At 39.0% G+C, this 18869-nt stretch overlaps 1 protein-coding gene and 1 non-coding gene across 2 annotated transcripts in view; one reads left to right on the top strand and one right to left on the bottom strand.

The window, feature by feature from the left end:
- The window catches only part of cpne5b (copine Vb), a 109653-nt gene that overhangs the window by 35751 nt on the left and 55033 nt on the right, over nt 1–18869 (bottom strand). The window contains exon 8 of the mRNA XM_010756389.3: nt 2354–2417. Coding sequence (XP_010754691.2) covers nt 2354–2417 — 64 coding nt within the window. The remainder of the gene's footprint in view (nt 1–2353; nt 2418–18869) is intronic.
- trnas-uga (transfer RNA serine (anticodon UGA)) lies at nt 3441–3522 on the top strand. Its single transcript has one exon. It is a non-coding gene; the product is annotated as a tRNA-Ser (tRNA).

Below are 18869 nucleotides of genomic sequence, written 5' to 3' on the forward strand. Positions count from 1 at the left end.
GGCTTGGAGAAGTGAACGGAAAAACTATATGTCAAACTTGTCTGAGAATAGTTTCTTATTTATACATCTGGCAGATATCAGATGCTATTTACTGCTATGTTTACCAGCTAGTTGCTAACTTTATCTGTCATTTGGTGCTGGCGGGAGCAGACAGTGTCGGTTTCAGAGTTTTCTTGCTGAAAGTAGCTTTTGTGACAATACTATAAGAGCAGGCCAAAGGAAGTGGACCAAGCTGAGATGAAAGACATTATAAAGCTCTGTTGGTTCATCATTATAAGCAACGTTGGTCACTTACAAGTGTGTTTTAATTAACCAATGCTCTGTCTCACACTATCAGCCATGCTGTTCTTATTTCTAAGGGCTGGTACATGACAGGCATGAAATAATCGTCTATTGATCAACTGAACTGCCTTTGTATTTGTTTCTATCTATCTGACTCACACTGTGTCACACACACTCTCTGCTCGTTTGCTCTCTCTCTCTGCCTCTGCCATTTGCTCTATTTCACCCCCTTGCTTTTCAATATCCTGCTCGTCAGTATCTCCATGCCCGGAGCGCAGTGAAGCATCCAAAGCTTTAGAGCAGTGTTGGTTTAGGGGGCAGTCAGCACTCACCCCATCATGTTCCTGGGCCATTTCATTAGACCGGGGGACACTCTGCAGAGTGAGAGCAGCTTTCCTGTCTGCTTTTTTTCAGAGGTGTGTGTGTGGGAGGGGGTTGAGGGTTAAGTGTGTAAGTGTGATTGGTGCTATAGGTGGGTAGATCTCTCCCTGGCTCTTACAAGCGAGTGTATTTTAAAAGAAGGTGATGTGGGGGCAAACAGTTGTGGAGAGACTTGGCAACATAGTATGTGACAACAAGGGACAGAGACAGATAAACCATCACTATCACATCAACCATATTTAGCTAGATAGTGACAACCAGGGGCGCTGCCAGGAATTTTGGGCCCCATGACAAAAAAATCTAATTGGGCCCCCCCTCTGCGCAGCTGTTGTCCCTACATCTCTAGGACCTAACTATCCCATCAAAAGCTTTACATAACTCTAATTAAAGGCTTGTAACTGTTTTGCGTCTTGTAGTTCAATACTAGTACTAGCACAATATTTACTGCTGGTGATTTGTACATGCATGCAAGTCTGCATACAGTATGCAGTGCAGTTCACTATTTGATGCGAGATGAAAAGCCACCATAAAAATGTGCTAAAGGCCATTTTTTTACAGTATCAATGTATTTTTATTGTAAAATTTAAAAATGGAAAATTCTCTTAACATTAATGAACAATTTAAAAAAGAAAAGTGAACAAACTTAAAGATATATTAAAATTTCAATCATAATAAATTAACACCATCCTCTCAAAACAATGAAAACAGCAGATTTTTTAACTTAGCTGCACATACAGTATGTCAACAATATTTTTGAGGGCTCCTGTCAGTCGTAGGCCCTTGGAATTGTCCTAACTTTTCCCCCCTATACGGCGCCACTGGCAACAACACTCTGGACACTAGCTTCATAGAAGGATCACACGAGGTGGAGGACCTATTGTTTTGCCTCTGTGGCTGGCCTTGTAATTGCCGAGTACACGAGAGGTCCAAGAGAGGACAGCTGACATCAGGGGAAAAGCTAGAGCTGTTTAGCTTAATGTTTAATTCACTTCCAATAGTACAGTATGATGGTATTAGCTACCCTGAATTTATTACATTCTTATATTCTCTGTGGAAAAGAGCGAGTCAGCCAGTGTTTGGCTTATTATACTTAGCATGACAACTGCTACTGTATATATACAGTACCTGAGAGGAATACCTCTCAGGTACTGTATATATACTGACTTTTGTCACTATGACCTTTCACTCCCAGGATTGTATTGTGCAGCTAAAGCATTTCTTTTGCACACAGTACATCAATTGTGGTAAACTTACCTGTATCAGTATTATACCCAAAGAAAAAATAAAGTAATGATGAGGACAATATACTACTTATAATGCTAATAACATAAATATAAACCTGGCATACAAGCACAATTGTGATTGTGAAAACATTAGGATTTAATAATAATTCAGTACCAAATTCTACGGACAGATTTCGGTCAGTATTCGAAGAGTATTGAAGTTTTTTAAAGGGCAGGTGGACTTTTCAGCTCTTTGGTTCCTGTGGGATTCTTTCTCCAAGTAGGATAAACAAAGCCAACAGGACGTTTTCCTCTTCTGTGGCTGTGTGCCTATACTTCATTTGCCCCTCTAAGCTTCCATACTGTTCAATCCACTTTATGTGCATAGTCTGTTTAACCAGGCTTTGCTAACAGATGTTTGCCTGCTAATGTGTGTTGGGCACGGGAGATTATTATGGCTTACTCACTCGACAATTGCTCAGCTCCTCGGCAGACAAGACGATAGTGCCGCATTTCTTTCCTGGGATCCCTCTGTGGAGCAAAGGGAGAAAACAATAAGAGCTGCAAAGAAATGAAAGGGAACACATGTCGGTGGTCTTAAGTGATCAATGAAGGCCACTGCAAGAATAAAAGCATGATCATTTTCCAGCTGTGGATTAGTCATATTCAGCAAAAAAGACAATTTGATTTTGTTTCATACTGTACTTGTCATTTCGTGACATTTACAGAAAGTCAGGAAAATCAGTTAAGTGTTTTTCAATTTTCTAATTACTCAACAAGGCATCATTTAGTGTTAACTAACTGTAATAAATACATTTAAAAAAAAAACTTTTTCTCACAATAACTCATACATAAAGTGTTGTCCAAGTTGGTGATTACCCTGTTTCGATGTATTTGTAAATCAATGCGTCAGCAGTTTTAAATTGTGTAGCAGGGCAAAGGTCCAGTAACATGAGTTTAATTATTTTTAATTATATTTAATGTAGGCAATGAGTCATCATTGTTGTTGGCAAACATATTATATAGAGAGTTCACTTTCATGACTGAAGAGGTGAAGTGATGGGTTTTGCGTGTATTCAATGTATATTAAAGTTTGTTTCCCCAGATCACATCATAGCTCATAAAGAGAGAGGCAGTGTTGTAGTCAAGACCACCTAAACCAAAACCAAGTAATGTCCAACACCAGAGATCTTTGAGGCTAAGATAAGGACAAGACTTTGAGGGGTTGAGACCGAGTCAAGACCAAGAGCAAACAGCATAATCCATATAGAATATGTTGAAATCACTATCATCACTAAAGCACCAGTATTAGCTATTATTTGGGAAGTCATGAGCAATCTTTTCTTGGTGTGAAGTTGCATAAAGTCCATTTGGCAAAAATAAACAGATAAAGATATTAGGAAAACTCGTATTCTTCAAGACGTTCTACACTAAAATGTAATGACAAATCCATCAATCCATCACATCTTGACTTCAGAATGCAAGAGGCATTTATATTTAGCCTGATACAGCAGCTTCTACAGCAGTCTGTATTAATATGTAGCAAGTACAAAAGCTGTGATGGCCGAGTGGTTAAGGCGTTGGACTTGAAATCCAATGGGGTTTCCCCACGCAGGTTCAAACCCTGCTCACAGCGACAGAAGCTTCAATGCTTCAGGAAGATTTATATTTGGAGATGGCAGTAGCTCAGTCCATAGAGAGAACTGGAGGGTGGTTCAAGTCCAGTATGGATCAAAATACGGAAAGTGGACTGGTAGCTGGAGAGGTGTCACTTCACCTCCTTGAGCAAGACACTGAACCCCCTCCCCCAAACCGCTCACATGGCACTGCTCTCACTCCACCATCTCTCTCCTCATCTGCATGTCCCTTTGTATTTGTGTGGTTGTATTTCAGGGTTAAAATGCATGTTTAAAAAAAGAGATAAGAATTTCCCCTCGAGGGATTAATAAAAGTATCTCTTTAACTGATCTAATTTCTTTTTTGAGAAAAGATCCAATACTGAATACTTGGGGAGTCAAGCAGTAATCTACCACTGTGCGTTATTACTCTTTTACTGTAATGTATTTTTTTTCTTCATTTTCCTGCTACTATTTTTATGTTATACTTTCTAGCTCTTGGTATTATTTTTGTTTTACACTGGGGAAGGTGAAGACTGAAGTGGAGATTTGAGAATCAGAGAGGCTATCAAAAGCTCAACCCCGTTGTCTCGCTTATTACACTGGACTCAAACAGAGTGCAGAGGGAGCTAATTTCTTTGAAGCCTCCGAAATATTTATATCTATATCTATATCTATATCTAATATTTTTTTTTTTTCTTCTGGATTTTGTGGCCAGCACTTCTTTTGTCTTTTTCACCTTACTTTCTCACTTAACACTATCCCATTGTTTGGTGTGCGAATGTTTGTATGCTTGTGTTTAGGTATTTTAGATGCTGTCAAATAAGACTAAATCTCCTTTGTCCTTTATTCCACTCAAGGTGATAGGTGGAATTGAATTGTAATGCCCATGAAATGGAATTCATATATGAGAGGGAAAAGCTGAAATCAGATCAGTACTTCAGTACTACCTGAACATGATCTGAAACTACAATATTTATTTTTACTGTTTTGTTGATCACACACAAATCTACCTAGATTTAGCAAAGTACTGTAATAGACTATAATCTCTCCAAACACTGCAGGACATGCGTTCTACACATGGATGAAATGCATCAAATGTAACTTGTGTGTGTCCAGGTATAATCCCTGTGGGAAGTATATAACTTTTATGGCACTAAGTCACACACCACCAACTTTTTTACTGATTTTTGTAAAACTAGATCATAATTTATGGAGAAAATGTTTTTGGTTTTCCCTCAGCTCATCTCAAATTTACAGAGTTTCTTGACAGTAAAGTAAACAGCTGCAAACTAAAGCCGCTGTAAACTAATGTTAGCTCAGATTGTCAGCCGGGCCACCCAGACTGTGAGCTCAGAGCACAGGGGAGTGTTAGTGTACCACAGGCGTTTTGGAGCACAGGGAAGTGGAGGTTTTCAGGCCCAGGACTTTGCATCACATTTATGAGGAATGCTGACAGGGAATAGAGCTGGTGTGCCAGAATTGGAGCTGGGCAAACAGGCAATGTATTTGGTCTCTATGGATATAGTGGCAGCGCTGAAGAGACAGAATCATTTATACATCCATGGATGAGACAGCTTGCTGATGGTCAGTGGATTTTTTTTTTATTCTCCTGAGCAAATCCACTGATTCCCCTAATGAACTGATTTTGCCATATGAATTGACTGTCCTGGCTGTCCTTACTCCAAACCTTGTCTCTCTAGCCATAAGGAAAAATCTGAGAATCCAACTAGATTATGCACTGAAGTTGGATAGGGGGAAAAAAAACTCATCGAGCTTCAATGATCCAGCTTCATGTGTGTCTGATTTGGACAAAGTTATCAACACTGTTATATCCATCCACCTTTATTACTGAAACTCTTTATTTTCATGTGTCACTCAGACCTTTTAATTCTGTCTGCAGGTTGTTCAGAGTGCTTCACCAAGGCTTTTAACATTATCAAGAAAAAGAGAACATATTACTCTTTCCTCCCTTCACTGGCTCTCTTTTAGGTATAGAGCTGAAAAGCTTGTTTCTTGTCCTCAAAGCACTGAATAGTCTTGCCTCTGCTTATATAAGTGAACTTCCGTCCTGATGCCATGCTGCAGGTCCAGATCTCAATGGTTCTCTGGAGTTCTCTAAGTACCCAGTGTATCCGTTGTCTTCAATTGGTCACTTGATTATGTACGTGTACATTATGAATTTGTGACTTTACTCATAGCTATTATTAAAGCACGTTGAATTGAGTTGTGTTATAAACTGTATCCGAAGAAAATCCATTCCACCTTTTTGTCAATATGAGATCTGTGTACTGTATGAAATATGATCCCACTTAAGCCCTATAACAATATTAACAAAACATTCCTTTTGTTTCCCTAGAAAATTTATCACATTTCATTTATCTACATGTCAAATCTCCCCAGCCATTATCTGTGTCACCTTGGGACTGTGAAGTTAATAGTGGTTATTGTGCACACGTGTTAATTGCCTCATTCATCAGCTCTGTGACACAGCAAGAGGAATGTGTCTTATTAGTTTTAAAGTGTTCTGTGTCGGGCCGCACTGTGGTCGTGGGTGGCCTGCATGGGCTTCCTTTCACAGTCCAAAGATGATAAAGTGGAGACTCTGACTGTTTATCTAATGCTGATTTTATACCAAGTACCTAGTTTGTGCACTTTCTCACTATATACACTTGCCGACTTTCTTGGTGACGACTTTCTTGGTCTGGGCTGTCTTCTAAAAAAGTGCAGAATTAATTAGTTACAACTAGTTTGCATGACATTTATTTATGCTTTATGCATCCATATGCACTTACAGTATGCAAAACATTAATTAATTGTCAACATATTTCAGTTGTTGAAACGATCACGAAACAACTTTTTATTTAGCTGATTAACCGGCTTTCTTGATGCCTGTGCTCCCTCACTCTCATTCACTGTCTATGTCTCTTGACGAATGCTTCCTCTATCTCTTTCTCTCTCAAACTAGCAGACATAAACCAAAGAAAACTTCTTTGTGTAAATTGCAAGCCAGACACACATTTAGAAGATGGGTACATGAAATAAACAAAGCCAGAAGGTAGAGTACAGCTGGTAGAGTATCAAAGTGTAGTCCATGAAACCACCTGGATAGTCTCCGCTTCAGTGACATTTCAGGCTGACTGTGGGGGTTTGACCAGTCTAATCTTCTGATTGGCAGTTGCAGCGTGACGTGAGTTTGTGTTTTTCCAAATGTATGTAATGAACTGGCTCAATTTCACTACACAGGTTGCTGCTTTTTTTGGTGTACACTCCTATAGTCCACACCACTGCAGCCAAAACACACTACCCCTACTTAAATGAATGTAAAAACCTGTGTTTTCGCCTGTGCTTTTGTTTAGGCAGCTTCAAGTACATAATTAGGTTTAAGGAAAGATCAGAATCTCAGAGATGAGATGTGTCTAGATGTGCCAACATTTAAATGCATAAGAAAACTGAACCTGTTTTAGCTCATTTTAAGGTGCAGCATTACCAATGTCTTTCCTACATCATTTTGCAGAACAATAATATCTTCATTCTTGGATTGTAAAAATTGTATCTGTAAACCAGGAAGCTATTTTCTTTCCTCTTAAAGTACTAGAGGCACTATTAGTGAAGGAGACCTAAAAGGTTTTCAACAAAGCAAAGATAGTTGGTGTTAAGCAACAAAGTTACACGTAACTAAACCACCTTTAAGCTTTACTTTACACTCATAATAACAGTGGTTTTTCGAGAGGCAATTTTTCCATCAATTTCTATGAATGACTGACAGACTTGATGCACTCAAGGTTTTGCACACAACACTCTGAGGTCAAAAGACTGGATAAAGTGCTCTCCAGCTGTGCACTTTCTGCTTTGAGTGTGTTTTAAGAGTTAGATGAAGACCTTTGATTCACGCAGTAAAAGCTCCCATCGATCTTCAGGTGGGGAAAGCATCCTGGTCGCATGAGTGAAGGATGCAGGAAACAGTGTTTTTATCACCTAAAATCTTACACACTCACAGACTTATGGCACCCTACCAGCCACTGGCTTGAAAATACAGCATTCAAAAGACAAATTACTACATATATATACGTCCTTCTTTCCTCATTCCTTCTATCACCTTCTGTAACCAAATCAATTCCTTCTCAAGCCTTCACAGAAATAGCATGTTATCCTAAAGCTACTGAAAAGTGAAAGGCAACAGACAAAATAAATTTGTACAAGCTGTGGCTATAGCTGCAAAGAACAGTGCAGTGTAGAGCCACACAGACTCTGAACTATATCCCGGTGTTTTCTTTTGGAAGAATGGTATTCATCCATCCCTCCCTTTGAGTTTGAGAATTGTACAATCAATGCCAAGGTGCATGGATGCTGTTCTGGCAGCATGTAGTGGTCAAACACTTTACTGAGACACTTTATGTTGTTGTTTTTTTGTTACGTATGTTGTGTATACCTGTGTGTAAGCAGCAATTGACAAGATCTTGCAAGTTTGCAAACAATCATATTTTGTACATACAATACTATATATAATTCTGGTCCTGGATAAGTCACAGAAAGGAAAACAAATCAGTTGGTGTTAAACTACAATCTGTCTCATGCTGGATTTGTTTCTCCTTGTATGCCTGTGCATGCCAAAAATCCCAACCATCTTGTTGCTTACGAATATAATAGGAGATGGAGGAGATGAAAGTAAACAAATAAGATCTCATTTGCACCTTGCTATTGATTTTTATCAGCGAAAAAACAAGACAAAAGAAGGCTCAGTTTGACTAGATTTACAATTTTTCTCAGCTACGGTGGCTAGACTTCCCCAGGGTGCCACACTCAAGATACCTCATATTACTGAAAACTTGAAACAGTCATCTCATAAACCTGTCAGGCTAATTGTATTCTTTGAACTGCACCTGGGAAAATTAGAAATAACTTACTGTGGGATGCCTGAAAAGAAAAAAAAAGATTTTTTGTCCTAGAAGAGTCAAAGCAGTGGTGCATGCATAATACAACCTATCCATTAACAATGCTTCAAAGACCCACAGGGCACAGACAGGAGCGCTTTTGAAACTGCGATATTAAGAGGGGCTGTAATACACACACACACACACACACACTTACTGTGCAAACACTAGAGACAGATTAGCGGACATATTATCGTCTGTAAAATAATGTAAACGTAGAAATTACAAACAAAACCATCAAAGCCCCACACACCCACACTCACAGATACAGCCACACACAAGGACAGCATTTTTGTTCACAGTCTGTAATTACAGAAATCTTCAGGGAGTCAAAGAGCTAGAGCAAACTAACAAATCTGCTGTGAATAAGGAAAGGCTAGATTAATTTTGCCGAAGGGGATATGAGATGGATAAGAAAAGAAGAGAGGATTAAAAGTATATAACTAGGGCACATTTAGAAGTTATTCTCTTTCTGGTCTACAATTAGCAAGACTAAGAGTCTGCAGCCAGTGGTGCTTTGAGCTAAATGCTGACATCAGCCTGATATGCTCACAATAACAATGCTAACTTGTTGATGCTAAGCAAGTATAATCTTTGCCAATTTCACCATCCTAACATTGTTAATTAGTATCAAATTTAATAGCTGAGGTTGATGGGAATGTCCTTAGGTGTGGACGCTCTGAGCCTTTCAGAGCGTCTACCCTCAATAGCAATGCTATTATTGATTTTGATTCTCAGTCTGATTCTTTATTTACCCTTGATCAATTCCTGATCAATTTTTGCATGGAAAAAAGTAGGCTTACACACAGTTTCAGCATCATTGCAACAGTTTTATTATCTCTGAGTCTGAATACAGTGAATGACACTGAGCTAGCTGTTCCCTGGCAGCTAGCTGTAGAATTTGTAGCAATTTGTTTTTAATAAAAATTCTACTAAGTCTGTCTGTGTGGATCAAGTGTTACCATAATTTAGGATATTCACCCTTTGTTATACACTTGTTGCTACTTGATTGTGATTGTGAAGCAGTGGCACTTCTGTGAAGAGCGTCAGTTACTTAACATTCTTGGAATAAATAAAGTCCATGTTGTCATTTTCTTCATGAAATAAATCTGTTGTGAAGGCCCTCCTGCCTTGCATGACTGCGTGTGTATGATCAGCATAGATGTATGTCTGACATATAATTTTGCATTGTACATACACAACTGTTAAAAAATGTGCCTGCATTGATAAACTCTCAATTCCTATTCGTAGGGGCTGGTCTGGAGAATCTGGTACCTTCTGTCCTGATCCGTTTACCGCTGAACTAAGAGTGGACCGCAAATGCATTGCAGGGAAAAAATGTTTGAAACTAATGTATGATTATTATGGTACCATTTACATTTAGTCTAACATTTTAAAGTTCTGTAATTCTATTTTGTTCTATAATGATTGTACATACCATACTATATACCTACCTATAAAGTTTGTATCCGCAAAAGACTATTGTCCAAAATCAGATTTCATGAGTGTGAGATCTTGCTGGAGCCCTTCCAGAAGAGCACTCTACACCAAGGGGGTCTACAGTAAAGAATATCCCCTCATTGATTCACTGTGCAAGTGACTAACACAGAAAAATGAGAAGTTTCATTTGAGGGCGAAGGGCAAAAAGGTTGAAGAATGAATTGAGCCTGAGGACAGCACAACACAACAGCTATGTAAGGTGTTTCAGTTTGCTGCAGTTGTTGCAGGTGAGACTATGGCAAACTCAAACGCAAAAAGGAAAGGGAGAAAGATTGTGTGCACACTCAAATCACAGAGATGACTTTTATTCAGCTTTCAATGTCAAAATTCAGCACAGGGGGAAAATGTACAGTTATTTCAGCAATGCTTTTCTCAACGTGTAACAATAGCCATTCAATGTATTTGCATACTGTAAATGGTTGTGCCATTTTCCATTGCTGGTGAACAAAGTCATTATATCGCTACACAATAGGTGTACACATCGGTGTAGCAGGAACACTATAAATTAATAAATTACACATTAAATGTCAGAGCAACAAGTAGAGTTTTTGGAACTGGTGTTCTCTTTCTCTTTTCTCTGTATCATTGTTGTTATTTATTGCCTGATATCTGTGGTCTGTTGTACTTGGATTACATTGATTACCATTAATCAGTCATAAAGTTTTCTGAGTTGTTCATAGATTTATTGTAAGACAGTGAGTCGAGTTGTTTGGTTAAGCCGTTGCATTTTACATTTGGGGGAATCATCACCTGAAACTGTCAAGATCTTTCCGGCTCTGGAAAAAATAAGGGTTACCTGCCACCGTTTTACTTCAGGCCAGCATCACTCAGCTCAGACATAATGAAGAACCACTTTTTCACCGTGCCATAGACATTTGTCCAAGGGTACATCATCATTCAATATTCTGCCATTTTTGGACAGACTGAAATTAATTAATGGAGTTAGAACCTGACATATACATTTACTTGATATTTTCCCACAGTGTGTTTACCACCTTAACTCCTATACACAAATGATTTTGCTTCCTGTCACTCATCAGTGAATTTATTAATATTTGCAGATGGCATTGCTCTTGTGGACCTAATCATTAACAATGATGACTTCAAGCACCGGAGACAGGCAGCCCGCTCTGTAACGAGGGGTGCTGTCATCACCTTCAGCTGAATTCACTTCTAGTACAAGCCTTGTCATTATGAGAAGTTAATTCACGCCTGTAGAACAATGGTCACATAAAGGAGCAGGATCACTTCACATTCCTGTAGACCATCAATGGCCCCATCAAACAGAGTGAAAACATCATATGCTTAATCAAGAACTAAAGGAACTTTCCTTTCTTGGTAAAAAGAGGCTTGACACAAATAGACTTTGTCCAATTAGTCCAATGAACTGAACACACGACTCTAGATTGGGCAAGGATGAGACAGCCACCAACCTTACATATATAGACAACCATCAGTTTCAAAAAAGTCTCTAAATGTCTCCCAAACTGAAGCAACTTCATCACAAATGTTGATACCTTTTCTCCCTGATTCACCATCACACAGAACCACCTGGAAACATTATTTAATTTTGCATATCTTTGCCCTGTACTGCATATGAGGTCACAAAGTCCAACCCTAAAGAAGTTACGCAATGCACACAGTCAGTTTGGTGCACTGCATGTTAGTCAGTGAATTGCCATCCTGCTGCATCAGTGCTTGGGTTTGTCTCACACCAACAGTTCACCTAATCCATTCCACCGCTTTTGTCTAAAATGGTGATCAAGAATAAAAGCAGACTGAGCGTTTAGCCTCCTGTTGGCTTTTACTGATCTTCAGGCCACAAAGCACACACTGTGACCAAGCTGAGTAGGAGGCAGCAAAGCAAAAGCGCCACAGGGGAGTCCTTTTGGGAGCCTATTGGAGGTGGTGATTATCGGTTGCCATTAAAATGGACCAAATGCTCATCAGTATGTTTCAGGATGGCGAATCGGTGCTGAAAGCGAGGCTTCAACTCTAGAAGGAACTTACTGATAGTGAATACTGCCTGATGTTCTTAAAATAACATGTTCATTTTATGGACAGTCTCTCAATCTTGTGAATAAAACAATGCAGTGAACACAGATTGTTTATGGTTATGTTTTTTGGAAAAGGGCCTTTTCCAACAATGTGTAACAAATATTTTTGGCAAAACAACATAAATATCAGTTAAACCGAAAGCAGGGAGATAGTCATTGAAAAATATAATAACAATATTGGAATGCCATACTTTGAGAGCCGAAAAACAGTATTTTAAGATGAAAACTTAAACACAGCTGGCAGATCAGTTTGTTTTTTTTGTTGTTGTTTTTTTTGTTTTTTTGTTTTTGGTTTTATAACAATTTCTGGATGAGGTTACAGTATGGTTGACTTAATGCAGCTTTCATCATCTGATCATTTCAGGATCACATGCAGGTCTGACCACTGTCAGGTCAGATTCTCTTTGTACAATCAAACCACATCTGTGGACAGCTTCCATTGTGCTCGAGATGATTATAAGTCATGCTGTGCAGCCAAAAGTTGTTCCGATAAAGTAAAGTTGAGAACTCAAACTTTCAACAGTAATTCAGCTATAAAACATGGCATCTTTAGCATGAATAATTCACTACAATTAACAAGACTAATTTAATGGTAAAATAAAGAGGTAAAGGAGATGGAGAGGCAGAGCGAGAAAATGTGACACAGACAAATTAAAACGATATAACCGTTGCCAAAGGAGGTGTATGAATTCTGGCCCATTCCACATGCCCACAGACACAGTGTCAGTGTGAAACACCCACTGAGTTGTTACATAGCATCTGTTTAACATGCTGTAGGGGGTATTCCTTTAACATCAGCTCATTCCACTGTCCCTAGGAAACACATCCATATGAATCTGCATGATAAGATTTATGTCCAGTGCAAATGTTCACTGCTTATGCTAAAATTAGTATTTCTTATATGGAGCAAAGCAAAAACTAAGAGTGTGGAGTTCAAAGTGGTGGGTGGATGTATTACAAGTCTAGCTCTCAAGCAGGAGATTGCAGTTCATGTAATGACCTGCAATTAACTTTTGTTTTTCTATTAAATGTAAATATGGTCATCATTATGTTCAACGCCATGGTGCTTGTATCAACAAGCGAGAGAAGTTTAATTGCAAACAGTGGGTAGTAACATTTGAGAGCGGGCAGTGGTGTGTATGTGTTGTACTAGCTCTCTCATGCTGCTGTTCGAAGGGTTGCAGCTGCCGTTGAAGCCTGAGGCGCTCTAGCCTGCGGACACGAATCACTGGAAGCACATCTTTGAGAAGACGAGTTGTGGCAAAAGGGGACGAGGGTACTGGCAAGACTCCTGGGGAGAACTAGTCCTACAAGGGATAAGGTTTTGCAGGGCAAATGTCTGCTGTCTATGTTCAACTTGTGGATTAACATTTGATTTTCATTAAGATATAGAAAAAGATGTGTATTAAAAAAAATGACTGAAGGTATTACAGAGGGAGGAGCGTCCAATACAGAGGTTGTTGTCTTGTTCTTAATCCGAATCCGACACCTTATTGACCTTTCTTTTCTCTCGTCCCCCCTTTGAGTGACACAGCCTCAGCACAGCAGGCCAGTCGAGATACCAATTAGGAAAAGCAGAGGGACACTCTCATCTCATTTTTGCTTCTATTCAGAAAATGTATTGTGTCTCTTAAATTTTAAGTAAGGGAAGTAATAAACAAGGACTGGGGCCAGGGGTGATTGGGACATGAGTTCCTGCTGAGTTTGTCTCATTAAGTATAATATGGAAAATGTCTGTTGTCTTGGAGCTTGGAGTTACTGAACAGCACATTAATGAAGTGTTGGATGTACTGAAAACAAAGTTTAATAATTGTACATTATACCCTGAAAGCTTGTGTTTACTTGTGCAGTTGTTGGGCACCTTAAATTGGTTAAAAAAAACTTCTACCATTTAAATGGTGGTTAAGCGATAAATTAGTAGTGGGCAGGTGCTGTTTTTGCTCTGCCAGTTAATCAATTTGTAATTAAAACTGTATTGTTGCAGTGTTTAAAGTTTCTGTTGATTAATTTCCTCTAGTGGCACTCGTTTCTTTCTCTGTTAGTTACACATGTAATTACAAGGTCCTCCTTCAATAAAGAACAGGAAATTTTCCCAGCAGAGGGTTACAGTTTTGAACTCTAGAAGAAGCAAAATTATCAGCTTCATCAGCGGCATTAGGTGGAACAACATCACCAAGTAACAATTAGCGGCTGGTAGGGGGTGTCAAAAGAACTAGAGAAGAAAATGCTGCATTAGTAAATCAAATTTTTTTGTTTTTACAAGGTGATTGTTTAAGATTGCAGCTTCTGTCTAGTCTATCATGATCACTCGTGTTATACATTTAAACAGGAATCCAGTGACTGATTGTCAAATGCTGCAGCAAATAATATAGAAGCGAAAAACCTTCACATAGTATAAAGTCATTTTCCACCACATCACAACCAATCAACCTCTGTGGCTGTGAAGTGAAGCCAGTGCTGAAGTCCCAAACACTGCAGTTCCACGAACGTCTATAGGTTGGCTACAGAACAACTCAATCTCCATAAGCCCCCATGTTAAAATGTCAAACTTCACAACAGAAATAAACATGTTTACAGCCTTGTACAAAAGTTTTGGTCTCCTCCGCTACAACAACTTGACCGAGGGTGAATTTCTATTTAACTTGCCTGTTCAAGTTATATTAAGGCTTAAAGTTTTGCATAATGCAGCATGGCCATTTTGATCGACAGGCGAGTGCTGTTACACGTGACTTGTTGGAGCATCCAGGCCTCATTCAGCCCGCCTCAGATCCACTCATGGTCTACGTCTTTGCCGATTTTCTAGATTAGCAGGGAGGTGGCAGAGGTGGCCAGAGTCACCACATTCTGAGCTTCACATACACTGTTTCAAAAACCTATGGGTGACATCACAATTTTATACTGTCTACAGTCATAACACACCAACAGTAGCAGTCTATTATTTTTTGTATAATTTTACTTCACTGCCTCTCTCATTAACTATCTGCTTGACATTTTGTTTGCTCCAATTCTCTTAGCAGGTCCTGTACATTATATTGATGTAATTCAATGTTTTTTCTGTGCAATAATGTTGTCGAAACAGTTTTAAGGAATGTGTTAAATCTTCTGCAAATCTTAACCTTGATAGATCAGGTAAACATGTGTGGCCTTGACAGTGACTCTCAACAGCCTTATTAAAAAGAGTCCACCTTGAAAGACAGCGTCCCTTCATCACATAACAGTAAAGAGTTTATAAATGTCTTTAGTGTGAGTAATGACCTGATATTTTGATTGCTGCTGTCAAATACTAGAACAATAAAGACTCAGTCAAGTTGTAATGTCAGACCTGACATGTTCATGAATCACTGTCTGTCTTTAAGTCATATTGGTTGGAGCTGGTTGGGATTTTTCCAGAATAGACTGAATTTGAACCAAGAGGTGGGAAACTGGTAAACCATATTCCCAGCAGGAATTAAGTGCTCTTCTACACCTTACAGTACTCATTAACTTCGCAAACAAGCTATTTGGTTTCACAGACAATACCATTTAAAATTAAGTATCTGTACAAAGGAGCGACATCTTGCCTGGGGCAAGGAGATACGAAGGATTACAAGATTTCCGACAGGACTTCTCTGTATATTCCTCTGACAGATTTCAGTGTGGGAAGTCAAACATGTCTGACAAAGAAACATCAGTGCTTGTTAGAGAAGAAACTGTGGATTACAACATTTAAATGATCACTTCTCTGCTAATGTATTTTTCACAAAACAAGCTGAGCACATTTTTATGCATTCAGGGAAGAGGCATGTTTCTTCCACACCACAAAACCTGATACCTTTCAAACCGAACACGAGAACAACCATCCAAACATACAACGATGTGCAGTGATGCAGGGCCGCTCTAACACAATTACCGACTTCACTAACTCCACCAAAGGGAAAAGTGAAACACTATTTCATTGCCGTAAGGACAGAGAACAGACACAGACCCCCACCTGAGACTTACACCTCCTCAATTACCTACTGCTGATTCTACAAAGCCTCAGCCATTGGAGACCTCATTTGACTTTATTACAACAGCCACGAGAGAGATGGTGCCATTAATCAAATAGAAAAGGGAAAGAGTGAGCAGCCACCCAGGAAAGCCAAGAAATGAACTGAAATGGCTGCTTCTGCCTGAGAGAGAGTGAACTAGCATCCATCATACCTCAAATGAAGCGCACACTGCATCAAAAGGCAGCGCTGCCATGTCAGTCAAGGTAGAGGAGCTGTGGTTTATGGCACTACTCATTCATACCCGGAAATAAAGGCAGTTAGAGACAGGTATGTGGTAATTAGAGGCAGTGGTACTTGATTTATGTGTCTTATTATTCTTTTTGATTAATATTACATTTCCCTCTAAAGCCTTTTCATCAACCAGAACAGAAGCTGCCGAAAAAAAAACATCTGGAAAAGTGATTTCAAAGCAAGCCAGATGAGCAAATGTGTTAAAGGGAATTCAACACTTAAAAAAGAGCATGTAAAACAGGCTTGACATCATTACATGTGTTTTCTCTGACTCTTTTCTCTCTCTTCTTGTTTGTTTACAGCCACAAACACAGAGGCTGAAATTGAAAAAAAAAAAAAAAAAGCCTTTTTCCCTCGTTCTGTTTGGGAGCAAATGACACCTCAGGCAATTAGCATCGTAACAATGGCAGCTAATCTTTCTAACGCGTTATTTGCCATCAATGCTGCTGAGTCCTCAAATTCGTTTGGGAGGAAAGTCAGTGCTATTTGCCAAAATAGCTGTCCCCAAATGTTTAAACAGGCTGGGCTTAGTGTGGTAGTAGTCTTTCCATTTCCATCGGTCTGCTGATTCCAAACCAAGATGACTGCAAGGTTTACATTCAAAATATTCTGTGACCTGATAAAACAGTTAATCCCCAACAGCATTCCTGAATTTGTTAATTTAGTGCCGGAAACATCAAATTGATGGATAGCTCCAATTGAATCCACAATGACAGAAAAAACTGCTTTCCAAACAGATGGCTCAGCTTGGAGAAAGAGTGGGCCGTGATCAATTGCTGCCTGCAGGAAGAAGAAAGAGTTTTCCTCAGAGATATTAGACACAAGGGTATCAATACTGGATGAGCTTGCATCCAGACAACAAACACTCTTTTCGCTTTAAAACAACGTGCAGAAAAAAAAAAGGGTCTGCAGGTGTCACTTAACCTGAGTCATGATCCTGCTCAGAACCAGTCCAGTCCAGCCATGTTTGGACTGACAAAAGCACTGTGTGGAAAAATGAACTCATCAACTACACTGGCACAGCAAGGGTGCCAATGCAGAGTCAAAAAAGTTGAACCTGGCCAAACTATTATAATTTGTCATTATCCGGCATGTGCTCTCATGTGTGAGAGCACATTACTGGCAGATGATTTTGGAACGAACATAAGCGCTGTAGTTTTTCTGTTTATCTCACAATCATCGAGTTGAAGAATAAAATGATTGCCGACTTGATTATTTTCCAGAGTTGTACAATCTTCACTGTATTATATTGCAGTGTTTTGGTATCAGCCTTTAGACTCAAGGATCTATTTCTCAAATGGCAGTCCAAGATCACATTTCATTTTCTCAACAGTCGCATCATTCGCATCGAAAAAAAATGTCCACTCCATTTTCATTCTGAACGCCTCCTTACAGTATTAGAGACCAAATAACTGATGCAGACAGCAGCTCTGTTTTAACACTGGTGTCTTCCTGTGATGCATTACCAACTGGGCGAAGTGCGCAAACATCAGGGTCTCAGGGGCCACAAGGGCCACGTATTATTCATTTAATTTGGGATCATTTTAATTGCAAATTAAAATTGTTTGTTTTTATTCAATTAACTATAAGCATGTTCCCTTGTGGGTTAATTAGGCCATATCTAAACTCTGGGCTTTATGCGGATGGATCGGACTGACCCTTACAAAGATCGGTGGATTATGAAATTTACATAACAAATGCCTGCAGCTACTGAGGGTGTCTTTTTCCATCTCAGCTCCAAACCCTGCTAAACCCTCTTAGAGTTATTTTTGAACTGCATGAAAAGATCAGACAGTGACAGTGACAGGTAAGCTACCAGGGCTCCCCCCAAAAATTAAAGATAAAACATGATAACACTGTTAAAAACACAGAATCATATAAGGTTTATAGTAATAGAGCAAATAGTTCAATCAATGCTGAGCAAGTTATAATTTTGATATTCTGCCATACATAACTAGTTGTTCTTTAACATTTAATGAAGAGTTTGTTTGTCATCACAGATGCTATCCTAATACTGCTTGTAGTTAATCATCATCTAAATGCAACCAACAGACTACAGGGACAGCAATGTGTGAAAATGCATAATATATCTCTTGTTATTAGGGTTGCTTGTTTAAATGAGGTTCGAGTAAAATCTGCTCTGAGGTAAATGAATCAAACTCTAGGGCAAGAAAACAAATTAAACTGAGCAACCGCACAGAAAACTCTTATTATCGTTGCTATCTTTCCTGATCAACTGTTCAATTTCTTTCACAGAAGAGGAAATGTGTTTGGGGTTTCTTTATACCTTCTTATCACACTGCCTTCATTTATTTTTTCAAATTAGTTTTATCGGCTTATTTTTTTCAAATATTCTCGTGAAAAACAAACAATTGCTCCAAGGTATCTTTTTTTCCTGCTATTGCCACACAGATACTAAATTAGCATGGTAGATAACAGGTTTCAACCCTGTCAGTTACTCTTGCCTCTTAGAAAAAACAGGTTTCAACCCTGTCAGTTACTCTTGCCTCTTAGAAAAGGTAAAGAACATAGACCTTAATGTAGAGGGGGATCAGTCACCAGGGGTTTTATTTTTCTTGCTACTTTTAATACATAATGGGTTAAATATGTCTGG

The sequence above is a fragment of the Larimichthys crocea genome, chromosome VI (assembly GCF_000972845.2).
Source record: "Larimichthys crocea isolate SSNF chromosome VI, L_crocea_2.0, whole genome shotgun sequence".
NCBI lineage: Eukaryota > Metazoa > Chordata > Actinopteri > Sciaenidae > Larimichthys > Larimichthys crocea.